We start from the raw sequence: 14,111 nt of genomic DNA on the forward strand, positions 1-14,111 counted from the left end.
CCTCCCAAGATTCTTATCATTATTACCCAGCAATTAATCCCTTCTTATTGGTGAGATTCTAATCAAGAATATGCATTCCCATTGATGGTTAATTGACCTTTTGATGGATGAAATTACAATTTAGGAAAGCTGAGGAATTATGTTATGATTTTGTCAGAGCAAATGATCTAATAGGTGTCCAGATAATTGAAACATTTAACTACTTCTACATCATATCATATTTGTGATCTTTTTTCTTGAATTTCTCCTCTATTTCTTTTTTTTTTTTTCTGTCTAGGGGTCTGTCATATATTTTAATGATAATACCTCTTCTGTTTCCACTGAGATTTATTCAAGTCTCCACCATGCTTCACCCACCTGTTTTCTGGATTTTTCCACATTGGTACATTTTCTTAATATATAGTTATCACTTATGCATTGGGACTTTCTCCATTGTGGTTTCCATATATCATAGGTTGGCATAAGAAATTAAATGGGAATTTTGCAGAAGCTGCAGACAAAACATGAAGGCCAGCAGACAGAAAAAGTTTAGAAACTCGGAAACACATAAAATATATACATAATATATGATGTCAATATAGTTTATCTTTTAATACCATAATAATTCAGACTTCTTTTCTGGTACAAAGGAGAACCACAAATATTGTATATGGGTTTTCCATATTGAAAGAGTGCTGCACTCCTAAATCCTGCAATGTGGAAGGGATAACTGTATATTGCTATTCCACTTCCCCTTTTACCTTCTATATTTCCTTTTAATAATGCTATTGACCTCATTGAATCATGTCTTTCAGACAAGTGAAGTCAAATTTGCCTCTTTGATTTGGGTCCTCTAGTTCATCTTGTTTGATACTTACACATTTGTACATAACCGTTTCATCTCATAGCTTTCATTGCTATCCCCTCTTGGATTTTCTCTCCTATGGCTTTCTAGATATCTTTACTGATCTTCTTTCACTGCAATTATTAAAAGAAGCCAGGTGGAATAGCACAAGATTGTGCTGGTCAAGACCTGAATTTAATTCAGCCTCAAACATTTACTATTGTGATCCCAGGCAAGTCACTCAATATCCTCACCTTTAATTAAAGATAATCGTATAATCTACTTCTGGATTGAATGGGGTCAACATATTTATATAAACATATTAGTAATTATTTGTTAATATTACATTATTATATTACAACATTATATAAATATTAGCTATTATAATTGTTCTATTTGGCATTTTATTTATTTTGTATTTATAGATAGGGCATGTTATCCCTTTCCTTTTCTTTTCAGCTTAAAATCCTTTTGCTTAAATTTACAAGACTCTGGGACACTACATTATCAGCTCTCATTAGGAATAGTCCATCATTGGTTAGGAATCCTGTCATTCCTACATTTTAGGAACAGAAATAGTATTAAAATCTAAATCCTATTCTCAAACAGCATTTTCTTAATCAATTGTCCATTTCCCAGTCTATCTTTCTCTTCTGACTGCTTTGTTCCAATCAGCAGCAGTGATGAAAATAACACCCGTCCCCCTTGTAGCTTTAGTTTCTTGTCCAAATTATTATCCTCGTTGGCAATGCTTTCTCAACTTCTTCTTACTTTCTAAATTATTATTGTATGCATATTAATTACTAGAAGTCAATAAGAGTCATTGATTTTTACAGTCTTTGGGAAGTTATCTGCTATGTCTTGTATACATGCCTCAGAAAAACAATAGACTTCTTTATTATTGTGATCAAGTTAACAAACAACTGCTCACCACCCCTCAACAAGGAATCCTCAACAACCACTATTCTCTTTTCCACCAACTTTTGTGCATTATTATTCCCTTGATAGCACTTGTGAAGCTACCTCCGTTTTCTGTGGAAGGTAAGCAGCTGGTTTTATCTCAGAAGGTCAGGCTCCTTTCAAAAAGAGCTTCATATGTTCCTTAGCCCTGGTCATTCAGTAGTTCCTTTTTCCTCTTTGTTTTATTCCAATATCTTTATACAGTTCAAGATTCCCTTCTATGTCCCAATCTAATCTTTATGTAACCAATCATTCTTACTTCACTTGAAGTAACTAAGAAGATGTTATACCCTCAGGTAAGAATACCTCAACAGAATCTATCAATTAAACACAATCAACTAAAGGCAAAATTAATTAATTTGGAAAGACTGAAATCCATTAACCAAACTGAAATTAAATGCAGAAAGTTTATTGGAATTACTTTAAAAAGATTCAGTTTTGCCCTGATAGTTTTAAATAAAAAAGCAAACAATTTTGGTGCCTAGGGTTCAAGAGTCTGGCCAACTCGGTGGTAAAATCTGTTCTAGCCATCTAGCTCCTGAGATGAAATCACTTAAGGGAGAAAAATCTTTGTCTCCACCAATCTCACTCCCAAACCAGAGGAAGAGTATGTGCCAACTTTGAAAGGTCCAGAAGACTTGACTTTATATGAGCATCCTACACTCTCACTGGAAATAGATGATGGCTATGTTTGCATCAAGAACTTAAGATTAACTAGACACATGGAGAAAAGGTATTTTCAACACTCTATAAGAAGCTAAGCAGAAAGCTAAATAACAGAGCTAAGGAAACTTGTGAGGGTTCCATAAAGGGGAGAAAACTACTTCCAGCAAAAGAACTCCTAGAGTTGTGAGTTACTATCTTAGTCTAAGTTTGGACCTATTTTCTTTTGGACTCTGTATGTACTTGTGGAAGACTGTATCCTTATTTTGAGAGAGAGGGATTGTACCACATCTTTTTATATGCAAACTTAGTAAACATCCCTTTTAAAACATTGTCAGACTGGCTGATTAATATCAATAAATAATCATTTTTGAAAAGCACAGTAGTGTGGGTTTATGTGCTACAGTATTAGAACATTATCCCTAACCTTTCAAACCTTGAATCCTGAGAGGGGAAGTACCCCCAAAGACCCAATGTGTCAGTGTAAATAAGATTTATTATAGTAGTTCCAGAGCATATGCTACATTGGTTTTCACACTGAACTTTTTAAAAAAAAAGAATAGATTCCTACTCCTTAATAATTTTCTTCCAGAACTTAAGAAGAAAGGCATTCTTCAAGCTCCCTCTACTATTTTAGGAGAGAAATCTACATATGCTTTTAGCATAGATAGTCATGATCATGACTAAAATTTAAAAATCATATATTTAATGAAAGTTTCTGTGCTCTGTAACTACTTAAATAAGATCTTCATTTCTTTGTCATTTTTCCTAGTAGCTTTCCGGGGGGGAAAAACTGTCTTATATAAGTAATTGTAAAATATTCAATTTTGAAGTTTCAATGTTCTTGCTTCATTATCTTCCTGAGTTGTTTCTAACTTAATATCTTCATTCCCTTTCCATTGTCTAATTTCCTATCTTATCTTCTGCCTTCTCTTTAAAAAATTGTCTTACTTATCTTGTTTTTTCTTTTCAAAACATACTGCTCTCTCATTTGTAGATTTTCCAAATTTCTTTTCCCCAATTTCAATCTCTGACCTTCCTCACAATTAAAAAAAAAAAAATTCCAACTCTAACCCAGAATTCCTTCTTCTTCTATTATTTCTTCAACTTAAAACCTTCTGCTTCTTTCATACAATTTTCTCTCACCATCCTCTACCTTCTCTATGCCAAGTAGGCCATAAATATCATTTCCCTTAGAGATTACTATAATTCTGTTATATTTAACCCCAATATTTCTCTGTGTCCCGACTCCATATTTTGCTTCTGTGATAGCTGTTTCTTATCCTGAAAGAATTTTTTACCTGTTTAACACAAGAAAATTTGTTTTTACCAACATTTATCTTTATTCTCTATTTTGTAATCTTCCATAAAGTTTACAGGTTGGTTTGTTTTTTGTTTGTTTTTTTTTTTCTTTTCAGATTGAATCAAATCAGAAAATCTCCTGGGGCTGATGCTTTTTAATGTCTTGTTTATTTTGTGGCAATAGTACTACTTTGGGTAATAGTCTTGCAAAAAAAAAAAAATGTGTATATTTGAACCACAGAACTAAATCCTGAACCCTGGGGAGGTTTCCTTTGTTTATCACACTGAAACCATAGCTGAAAATAAGAATCTAATTTTAGTGATGTCTTAGGACCAACTTATTTTACTCAAGTGTTTTGGGAAACATTTCTAAAGTATAGAAATGCATTTGTCTCAAATTATAGTTTATAAAACCCCATGGTTCTTTTTGCATAGTTATTATACTACTAACTTAATCACAGTTTATCATTCAAAAGTTAAAACATTGAGATTTTTTCTTAGCTCTTTTGAAATGTACCTTTAATTTGATCCTAAGTAATAGAGAGCAAATGAAGATTCATGACAAATGAGTAGAAATTAATTCTGCTGAAAATGCTTTTGTGTGCAACATTTCTCCCATTAATGTGTTCTTATTTCAAACCTATATTTCTTGGAAATGACTAATAGCCAGTGTTGAGATGCACAAAAAGGCATTCAGAAAATCACATACTTTTAAACTATTTTGTTTCACATATATTTTTTTAACTTTTTCTATCTGTTGAGAAGCTCAGTGCCCTGGCCTTTATAGCAGTTTCAATGCAGTAGGTTCAGATTTGAGGAGCTGTTATTCATATTGACTGTTCTGAGAGAAAATGGTAATGGAGAACAATTTACATTGTCCTTTATTGTTATTATTATTAATGCTTTAAGGCTTATGAAGGACTTGTGTGACCAGCTAGAAAGCAAGCTGCAATTTAAAGAAAATGAGTAATGTTTGCAGCCATAAGTTCGCTGAATGCTTCCTGGTTGTATGTACATGACTTTTTTTTTTTTCTTCTCTTTTTCAGGGAAATTGAAAGAATGGAGCCTTATTTTATACGGGACAGCTGAGCACCCTTACAATACATTTAGCTCTCATCAATCTCGATCAAGGATGCTGGAGATTTCAACACCAGAGCTTGAACCATCCAAAGCTGCTTTTTTTCATAAACAAGTGGAGGCCACAGAAGATGATGAAGATTATACAGGTGAAGACTTAAGGAAGAGAGCCATTTTAAGTGACTGTAGCTTAAAATGTGGGAACTCTTCCTATCAAAGGGTGGGTGGTGTAATGTTACCTTCTTTTTTATTGGAAATAATAATAATGATAATTTGCACTTACACAGCTCCTTCCATCCAAGGCTCTCCTAATATTTTACAGACAAGTAAGTATTCTACAAACAAGTAAGTACTTTCCAACTTTTCCCAGATGTGGAAACTGAGATATGACAGGCCCTATACCTTATTCATTGTTATTCACTTTTCTAACAAGGATCCTATTTTCATTTTTAACTTCAGCAATTTCTTTCTATGAGTATCCCTTAATGCTCATTAATGCCTTTCCTTTGAGATAACCATCAACTGTCTATGTAACTTGTATATATTTAGTTATTTCCATATCTCTCCCATTAGAATAAGAGTTCTCTGCAGACAGGAATTGTGTTTGGGTCTCATTGTATCCACAGCTCTTAACCTTGTGCCTGATACATAAGAAGCATGTAATAAATGCTTATTGATTGACTTTCACTTTCAAAATGGAAATCAATCCTTACAGCCCCAATGTGTACATATATATATGATTTGAACTCATTTCCCATAAGAAAGTTTTTGTTAAGACAGTAGAATAATGAAAGGAGCAAGATTTTATTGGATTCAGCCATAGCATCACAGAAGGGCCAATAAAATATTGATTGTGGGCCCTGGAAAGATCATGTCAACAGATATTGATGCTATATGAGGAAAGACTTATAAACATTTTTATATGTTATAGAATGTTATAGATGTTATAGAAAATGCTTTCTGCTGATACTTTGTTCTGTAGCCATACTAGTAAAAATATTTTCAGCCCTGTTTAGATTTGATCGCGTCCCTGACTTTAAACTGCTGTGTTGGTGCCAGAGCTAATAAGTTTGGAGGTCAGATATATAACTATTATATGAGGGGAAGAGGGAATTCACACTTTGATATGAAAGTTTCAATTTTTTATATTTAATCACAGTCTTAGGTCTAGTGATAGTAGATAGGTAATGGAAACGATGCATTAAAAATCTTGAGCAATAATTTTTCATTTAATGGAATTAATTATATTCCCTCTGCCTTTGAGACTTCACCAAAGTGAGAAACTGGGTCACTCTAATTTTGTAGATTCTCCTTAGATAAATATTATGAATACTTGATAAATTATTAAATATACTCAAGCATATTGATATTTAAATTATGTAATATCTTTCTGAAAAATAACAAAATGGAGGATTCAAAACTCTGTGAATGATTCACTTAACTTATTTTGGCTTCAACTGGTAGCCATCAAGTATAAATTACTATTGACTCAATTTTAAAGTTTCACCTAGTCTTCCTTTAAACAGCTTTGCATTATGAATGCCCTGATCTACTATGGGTTTCTTTCTCTGAGATTCATAAGTTGTGCAAGAATATATAATTACTAATAAGTGACTGATTCTCTTTCCAAAAAAAATTGTTTCTGAATTTGGCTTTTATACTCTATATGTGCATTATCATATCATCCTTGAGAATTGCTATCTTGGAACTGGCTTTTAGTGAGATACTAATAGTTCTTCATGCCTTTGATTGGGGACCAATACAATTCTATTACATTCACAGATCCCACTTCCTATTGTGATAAAGTTTGAATGCAGTTTTCAAAAATATCTTATTTTTCATGTGTGAAGGTAGAGAACATCTTTCTTTGTAAATTATCTCAACTCTCTAATTTAAGTAGTTTACCTCGGTAAAAACAAAGTCTATTTACAGAATGATAAGGAACTACCAAAATGCTTCTTGATATAAACTACCTCAAATGGCCCAGAAAAATTAGAGAAATGGATCAGTTAACCAGTCAGCAATATTATTAAGATGCTATAGTGTAGAAGCATTGTAAATAGATATTAGGGGAAGTTACAAGGGGAAAACTGTGTTTTTGAGAAATTTTCAAACTAATCAGGGAAAGACAATAAACAGAAGTAAATACAAACTAGATCACAAATGGCAAATGGCTTTACATACTCAAATTATAGAAACTAGACAAAGAAAAATAAACAAATGCTTAAAGATTGGTAACCTATTGGGAAGGGATGGGTAACCAGATCCAGGTGCTTTTTGTCACAGAAGACTTGTGAATCTTTAATATTTAAAACCTGAGATATTTTCATTCAGTGAATAAAGCCTTACTCTATGTTGGCTAACAACCATTTGTCAAACATCCTCAGTCTCCAAAGAGGATTGTTGTTTTTATCTGAGCTGTCCACTTTGGTTATGTAAGCTAAAATCATTATGATAACCCATAAACTTTTCTTCTTTACATTGTGTGCAAAAGTAGACAGAATTTTTAAGACCTCTCTATGTGACCTTGTCTCTGCAACCTTCCTTCTCTTTTATACCCTAAAATATGCTCTTTGACCCCCATGTAATAGACATTTCATTTGTAGGTATTAGAGAATTTCAGGGGATTATCCCTTGCTTCTAGCTCCCTTCCTCTTTCATTTCCTTCCAACCCTCTGTCCCAATTAAGATAGAGGAAAGAGGTCATTTTTATCAGACACAGTTATTCCCTTAGTTCTGTAAATGAGTATCATAGAGAAGCAGGCTGTCAATACTGCTGCAGCAGTGATAGTCTATGATACAGAAAAATGTAGACAAATGGCCAAAAAATTCATAGAATGAGCTCAGTAATCTAAGCAAATGTGTTTTCCAATCCACCCACAAACTGGAAACAATTGCACAATGAAATAGGGATTTGAATTAAAGGCATTTTCAAACGATCACACCACAAATTGGCTTAAAGTGATATTGAACAAGTAAAGAATAAAATCTCTCATAGTGGGTGAAATTAGAATCAGTCCCTAAGCAATTTGAAACTGCATAAAAGTAAGGGGGGGGGAGAAAAGTTTAAAAAAAAAGCATTGGAAATTTCAGGGAGAACCAAAGATAATGTAAAATATCTACCTGTCTGAATTAGAAATCTTGATAGTAAAGGCAGAGAGAAGGAAGGGAAGGGGAAGGAGCATGAGCAGGGGATGGAAAAATAGTAACTATAGAGCTTTCTCCAGGGACAAAAATGTTATAAAGAGAAAAATGGATTAGGATGGGAATTTAGGAAGGAAAGAACTCACAGTGGAGAATTTGGAAAATCAACAATGTTAAACCTTGAGGGAAAGAGAGAAAATATACATATGTAATACATCAAGATCTGGAAACTTTTTAAAGATGATGTAAAAAAATAAGGACTTTGTTTTCCAAGGCAAAATGGTTCATTATTGGCTGGATAAAATGGGGACATTTTTCTTTCCTCACGTTCCCCTGGGAAATTTCTGCCTCCTTCTGTGTCTGCATTAACTTCTCCCCTAACAGCTAAAAATAATAGTTTGCATTTATAAAGTGTTTTCCCTCCTAAAAGCTCAAAGGCCTTTATAATGTACTATTTAGCTTCTCTTCATATCCCCTAGGAATCCTGTGAGTCAGGTATGTATATATAAACTTCCAATAAAGGATGGGGGAGGGAAAAAAATCCTATCAAAACTGGCTCAAGAACTATGTCTGGTAGACTGATAGCCTGCACCTTTGTCAAACTAGAATGAGAATAGAATTTTATATCATCTACAAAAAATAATATAGTCTGCTGTCCCAAAGAGGACCATGACATCGGGGAGGGGATGCCGTCACATGTAAGTGACTTGGATTTAAGTGAGGGAAGGCTCTGCAAGGTCACCTGCCTCATTTTCCCCTCCATAGTCATGGGTCCAGTGGCAAGATATAGATCAAGATGACTGGAGATGGCCCTGAAAACAGTGGAAGACCTTGCCCTTTTTAAGCTAAGCTGTTCATAGGTCTCAATTTGACTGAGACTATACCTATTGAAGTGTTTTTAGGAATTTAAAACCAGTGACAATCTCTGTTCCACTCATAGAATGGAAGAAGAAACAGCTTCTAAAAGTTTTCAGAGGACAATTTCTCTTTTCAATTCTCATTCACAATCCCAATAATGTGATTTTGAGACATTTTGCTAGGATACCAACAGTCATAAGAACAGCAGTGTTTATTAAGTATGCATACCTAATAATACTGAATGCAGAGGCTTGTGCTAAGCACTAGGAAGATACAAAAGTAAGCTCAAGGACCTTATAGTCTAATAAGGGAATAAGACACTTAATAGATGTAGCTATAATCAAATACAGTAGAATTATAAAGCAGCACTAGGGTTTGAGGGGGAAATTGTTTACTAGTGGAAGTGATTAGAGAATCCTCATGGAAGAGATAGCATTTAAACTGTGCTTGAAAGGATGGGTACCACTCTCTTTGCCAAGAAAACTCTAAATGGGGTCACAAAAAGTCAGACATGGCTGAAACAATTCAACAACAACTCTCAAAAGATAATTTTTGAATGAAAGTCTGAGTTAATCCTTCCAAGTGGCTGCCCCTTGAAACTAATTAAGAAAATTATGCTATAGCATTCTCCATGGTTTGTTGCCTGTGGGAAATTAATCAATACTGTGACAATGAACAGAATCTCAGAGTCAAAAGGGACCAACCCATACCTGAACACTTTATTCCCTTTACATAATTTCTCAGAAGCTGCCACCCAATTACCTCTTTTAATTAGCTTGTTCCATTTTTGGATAGATGTGTTAAGTTTTTCCTTATATCACGCCAAAGTTTACCTCTTAGGAAGCCTCTACCTATTCCTCTGGGGCTGAAGAGAACAAGTCTAGCTTTTCTTAAGATAACTGTTCAGATATTTGAAGACAGATTATTTTTGTGAGAGCTCCTCAGCATGGGTTGCTTGAGAGCTCAGGAAGAATCTCACCTACCAGAATGTCCAAATTACTTGAAGTCATGTGAAGTGTGTAGCCAACCTGAGAGGAAAAGACATTTATTATGTGCTAAGGAAGACTGCTTCATGATGTCAGCTTCCATTGTTTTAGGGAACAGGTTGAGTCTTTGTTGGAGTACACAACTAATCAGAAGCATTCTGCCCCAGAAAAGTATTGAGGGATGTGTGCACGCTTTGGGGATCACAGTAGTTGCTAAAGTAGTTGCTAAACAAAATCAAGTTTGTTCTGTGACAAAATGCATTGGTTAATCTAATTAGAATTCCCTGCTTTGGTGAGAAATGTATAAGATAATAAAGGCATCCTTTTAAAATAGAATCATTCTTGTTCTATCTGTTGTTGCCAAGCAGTAAAGAAATAAAAAGTATAAATCCAGTAGCTCTGTTCCCCCTGGCATCCAAGGTGACTTCTTTTGGAGAAGACATTTTTTTCCCAAAACTCTCTATATTCATATTCATCTTCCTTCACACTGACATGTTACCACTAAATTTCTTCATCTCCAGGACCAATATCACTAAGTTCTTTTGTCCACTTCTCATATAGGATAGTCTCCAGGGCTCTCACCATCCTGGTCACCTTACTCTGAACCTTGTGAACGTCCTTCCTAACATGTGGTACCTGGAAATGCTTACAGTGCCACCAATTGATCTGACCCCCACCACTCATTAAGTTCTTCATTCAAGACACATGTCTTTTAATGAAGCCTTGGGCTTCCCTTTCTTGGCCACCATGTCCAAAGTTCACTCATATAGCTTGTAGTCCATTAAAACCCCAGATCTTTCATAAAATCACAAGCCCCTTTCTCTACGCAAAACCACACCTAAACTGTCCCAAACAAATGAAAACTCATCCTATTTATAAGGCAATTTCACAACCTTCCTTGTTAAATCATTCCAGTGATTATCAACCTTCTCTGTCAGTAAAGCTTTCCTTCCATGGACACTCCTGCCTCTGCATGCCTTTGCCCATACTGTTTTCCCTGCCTGGAGATCTCCACTTCTTCCTGTTTCTCAGAATCTCCCCTTCTGTCCTTCAAACCCTAGCTTTTCTAGGAAAACAGTGCTTTTGCCTTCTGAATTCTGATAGCACTTATCTATATCCTTTGTGTTCCTTTTTACATACATATAGATGTGTGTATTTTTTATGTATGTATAGAAGGATATCTAAATAGGTAGATAGTAGCTAGGTGACACAGTGGATAGAACACTGGACTTACAATCAGGAAGACTCATCTTCGTGAGTTAAAATCCAGCCTTAGACATTTATTAGTTGTGTGACTCTGGGCAAAACATTTAATCCTCTATGCCTCAGTTCCTTATCTATAAAAATGAACTGGAGAGGGAACTGTCAAACAATTCCAATCTCTTTGCTAAAATAATCCCAAATGAGGTTACAAAGAGTAGGACGTGATTGAAAAATTACTTAGCAACAACATGCATGTATACATACACATATTTTATATAAGTATACCTATATATAACTATACATACACATGCACATATAACATATACTCATATATGCACTATATTTTTATATCTATCTCTGTGTGTGTACACATACAGACGCACACACACACACACACACACACACACACGTTCTTTGTTCTTTGGCTTAACAACCTTAAGGAATTTCTCAGGCCACTGAAACATTATATGATTTGCCCAGGCTCACACAGTTTGTACCAAGAGCAAAACTTAAGCACAGAGCTTTTATGACTCTCAGGCCAGTACTATTTCTGCTATACCACATCTTACTTTTTCATATGATTTTTTTTTTTATTGGTTCTATGTATCAGTATTTAAGGTCCTTGAAGGAAGAGTACAAATACTTCTTTTATATTCCTCGAAATACTTTGGTGCCTTGGATATAGGATATAGGTGATCATGGATTGACTCAAGAAGATAATGCTTTATGTTTTTACACTAAGCTTATCCTTATTTATAAAATGGGGGATTTTGTAAACCTTAAAGTGTTAAGTAAATGCTATAAAAATTATTATCATGCTTTAAGTTTTTAGCTTTCTTCTCTCATTTGTGGTGACAAAAGCAACTGGTCGCTCTAAGCTTAAATACTTTTCATGTATTTGAATAACATAATAGTATAAGTCAATCTCCCCTTCCACCCCTCACCCCCTAGCCTTCCATTTTACAGATTAAATGATTCTTGATCTTTCATTGTTCCTCAGAGATTTTATTTTCATAATTATTTTGATCACATTCCCAATGAATCCCTGTCCAAGGCATTCTGATCCCTCTTAAACTGAGTCCCAGAATGTTACAAAGAACTCTAGCTGAGGTCTAGCTAAGACAAGAGGGTTGTCTCCTGTTTTAAGAACATAAAATTTAGAGCCAGAAGGCACTTGAAAAATTGTCTAGTTCAAAATCTCTTGTTTTACTTTACATGTGGAGCATGATTCTGGGTGTTCAAATCCAGAGCTAAAAGAGGCCTCAGACATTCTCTAGGCAGCTCCCTGCTTTTACAGATGAGAAAGCTCTGGCCTACAGAAATTGAAGAATTTGCCCACTGTCCCTTGGGTAGTAAATACCAGTCAGGATGTGAACCCTGCTTCTCTGATTCCAAATGTAGCCCACTTTATGCTGAATCATATTTCTTACTTGTACATTTTTTTTAATATTGAAGTCATTTAAGGTCTCATGAATAATAGGTAGCAGAGGCAAATTTTTTTATCCCAACATTTGATCTTCAAACTCCAAATCCAAACTTCTTTTTTGTACTACATATATATATATATATATATATGTATATATATATATATATATATATATGTTTCTATGCCATATATACTTATATATGTCTTTATAAAAGTTTCTATCCTATAGTTTTACCTTTTAATGTAAACATTAAGAATCATAATGACTCATGAATTTCTATATATGTAAAACAGGGACCAGATTAGTCTTCTCATTATCTTGAGCCTTTGAGGTCAGGGTTGGATGAGCTTCATGAAGTTGGTTCTTTAACAGAAATCATCTCTATGAATGAAAGAAAATACTTATTTCTTTAAGGTGTGTGTCATCCAGAATGTGGCGACAAAGGGTGTGATGGACCAAAAGCTGACCAATGCTTGAACTGTATCCATTATAGTCTTGGAAGTATCAAAACTGGCAGGTAATGAATGAGAAATGCCTTCTTTATTTTTCAGATTCACCACTGTAGAAGGAGATGTCATTTTAACAAGTTTGTTGTTTGTTTGTTTTTTAAATACTAATGATAAATACAAAATAGAACTAAGAAGATGACCAATTCTGGTGTCCATCTTTACATAGTCCCTATAGTAAATCTTGAATAGTACCGACTCTGGTATTCAAGTACTGGGTTCAAGTCTTAGTTCTGACACTGAACTTTGCCTCATGACTTGGGTAAGTCATTGAATCTCCCCAGCCCTCTGTATGTTCATTTATAAAATGCAGGACTGGCCTACATGACTTCTATGGTCCCTTCTAGCTCAAGATTTAAGATCCTTCTTCAAAATAATCATGAATCATGATGATAAAAAAGAAAGAAAGAAATAAATCACAAATCACAATGATCAAAATCATCATGAGCAAGGGTCTGGTTCAGCAGCATCTCCCCAGAATGCCCCAGGAGAAATAATGTCACACCCTAAAAGTTTGTCTTTTTGTTTTCCTTAAATAATAAGAGGGAAAGCTTAATTACATTTGGAAAGTACCCAGGCTGAAGGTGACAGATGTAGAATGAAAATAAGGTTTAATATTCTCTTGGCCTTAATTAATCCACAACCCACAAAATAGGAATTAACCCGGGGATAACTGCTTTGAGAATATATACCATTGGCATTACAAAAAAAAAAAAAAAAAAAAACCAAATACCAAAAGTCTAAAAATTTTTATAGAATAATAGATTTAGACTGTGGCCAAATGTTTCAAACATCAACCTATAAAACCCAGTATGGACACGACCAGATTAAAATGTAATTGGGAAATGTTAAACAAAATAAATAAAAATACAGTATAACATAGATAATATAAATTTTAATTTTAAGAAGATATTTTAAGTAAATAATTTTTAATAAAATTGTAATTTTTAAGGAAAATAAGCCGTCAGGATTCTATTTCTATTTGAGCTTGACACCATTGATGTAGACACAGAATTTTAGAGCTAGATAATCTCAGAGGTCATCTAATTCAAGTCCTTCATTTTACAGATAAGGAAAATCATATCTCAGGAATTTAAGGATATGCCTAGATATTCCCAGACTTCAAGCCCAGGTCATCTGTCCTGAAATCCAGTACTCTATA

At 34.3% G+C, this 14,111-nt stretch overlaps 1 protein-coding gene across 2 annotated transcripts in view; it reads left to right on the top strand.

The window, feature by feature from the left end:
- The window catches only part of PCSK6 (proprotein convertase subtilisin/kexin type 6), a 240,175-nt gene that overhangs the window by 190,421 nt on the left and 35,643 nt on the right, over window positions 1-14,111 (top strand). The window contains exons 14-16 of one of the 2 annotated variants that reach the window (XM_074294997.1): window positions 4,795-4,974; window positions 5,113-5,151; window positions 12,858-12,960. In XM_074294997.1, coding sequence (XP_074151098.1) covers window positions 4,795-4,974; window positions 5,113-5,151; window positions 12,858-12,960 — 322 coding nt within the window. The remainder of the gene's footprint in view (window positions 1-4,794; window positions 4,975-5,112; window positions 5,152-12,857; window positions 12,961-14,111) is intronic. The other variant, XM_074294998.1, reaches the window with a different exon arrangement.

Source organism: Sminthopsis crassicaudata, chromosome 2, assembly GCF_048593235.1.
Source record: "Sminthopsis crassicaudata isolate SCR6 chromosome 2, ASM4859323v1, whole genome shotgun sequence".
Classification (NCBI taxonomy): Eukaryota; Metazoa; Chordata; class Mammalia; order Dasyuromorphia; family Dasyuridae; genus Sminthopsis; species Sminthopsis crassicaudata.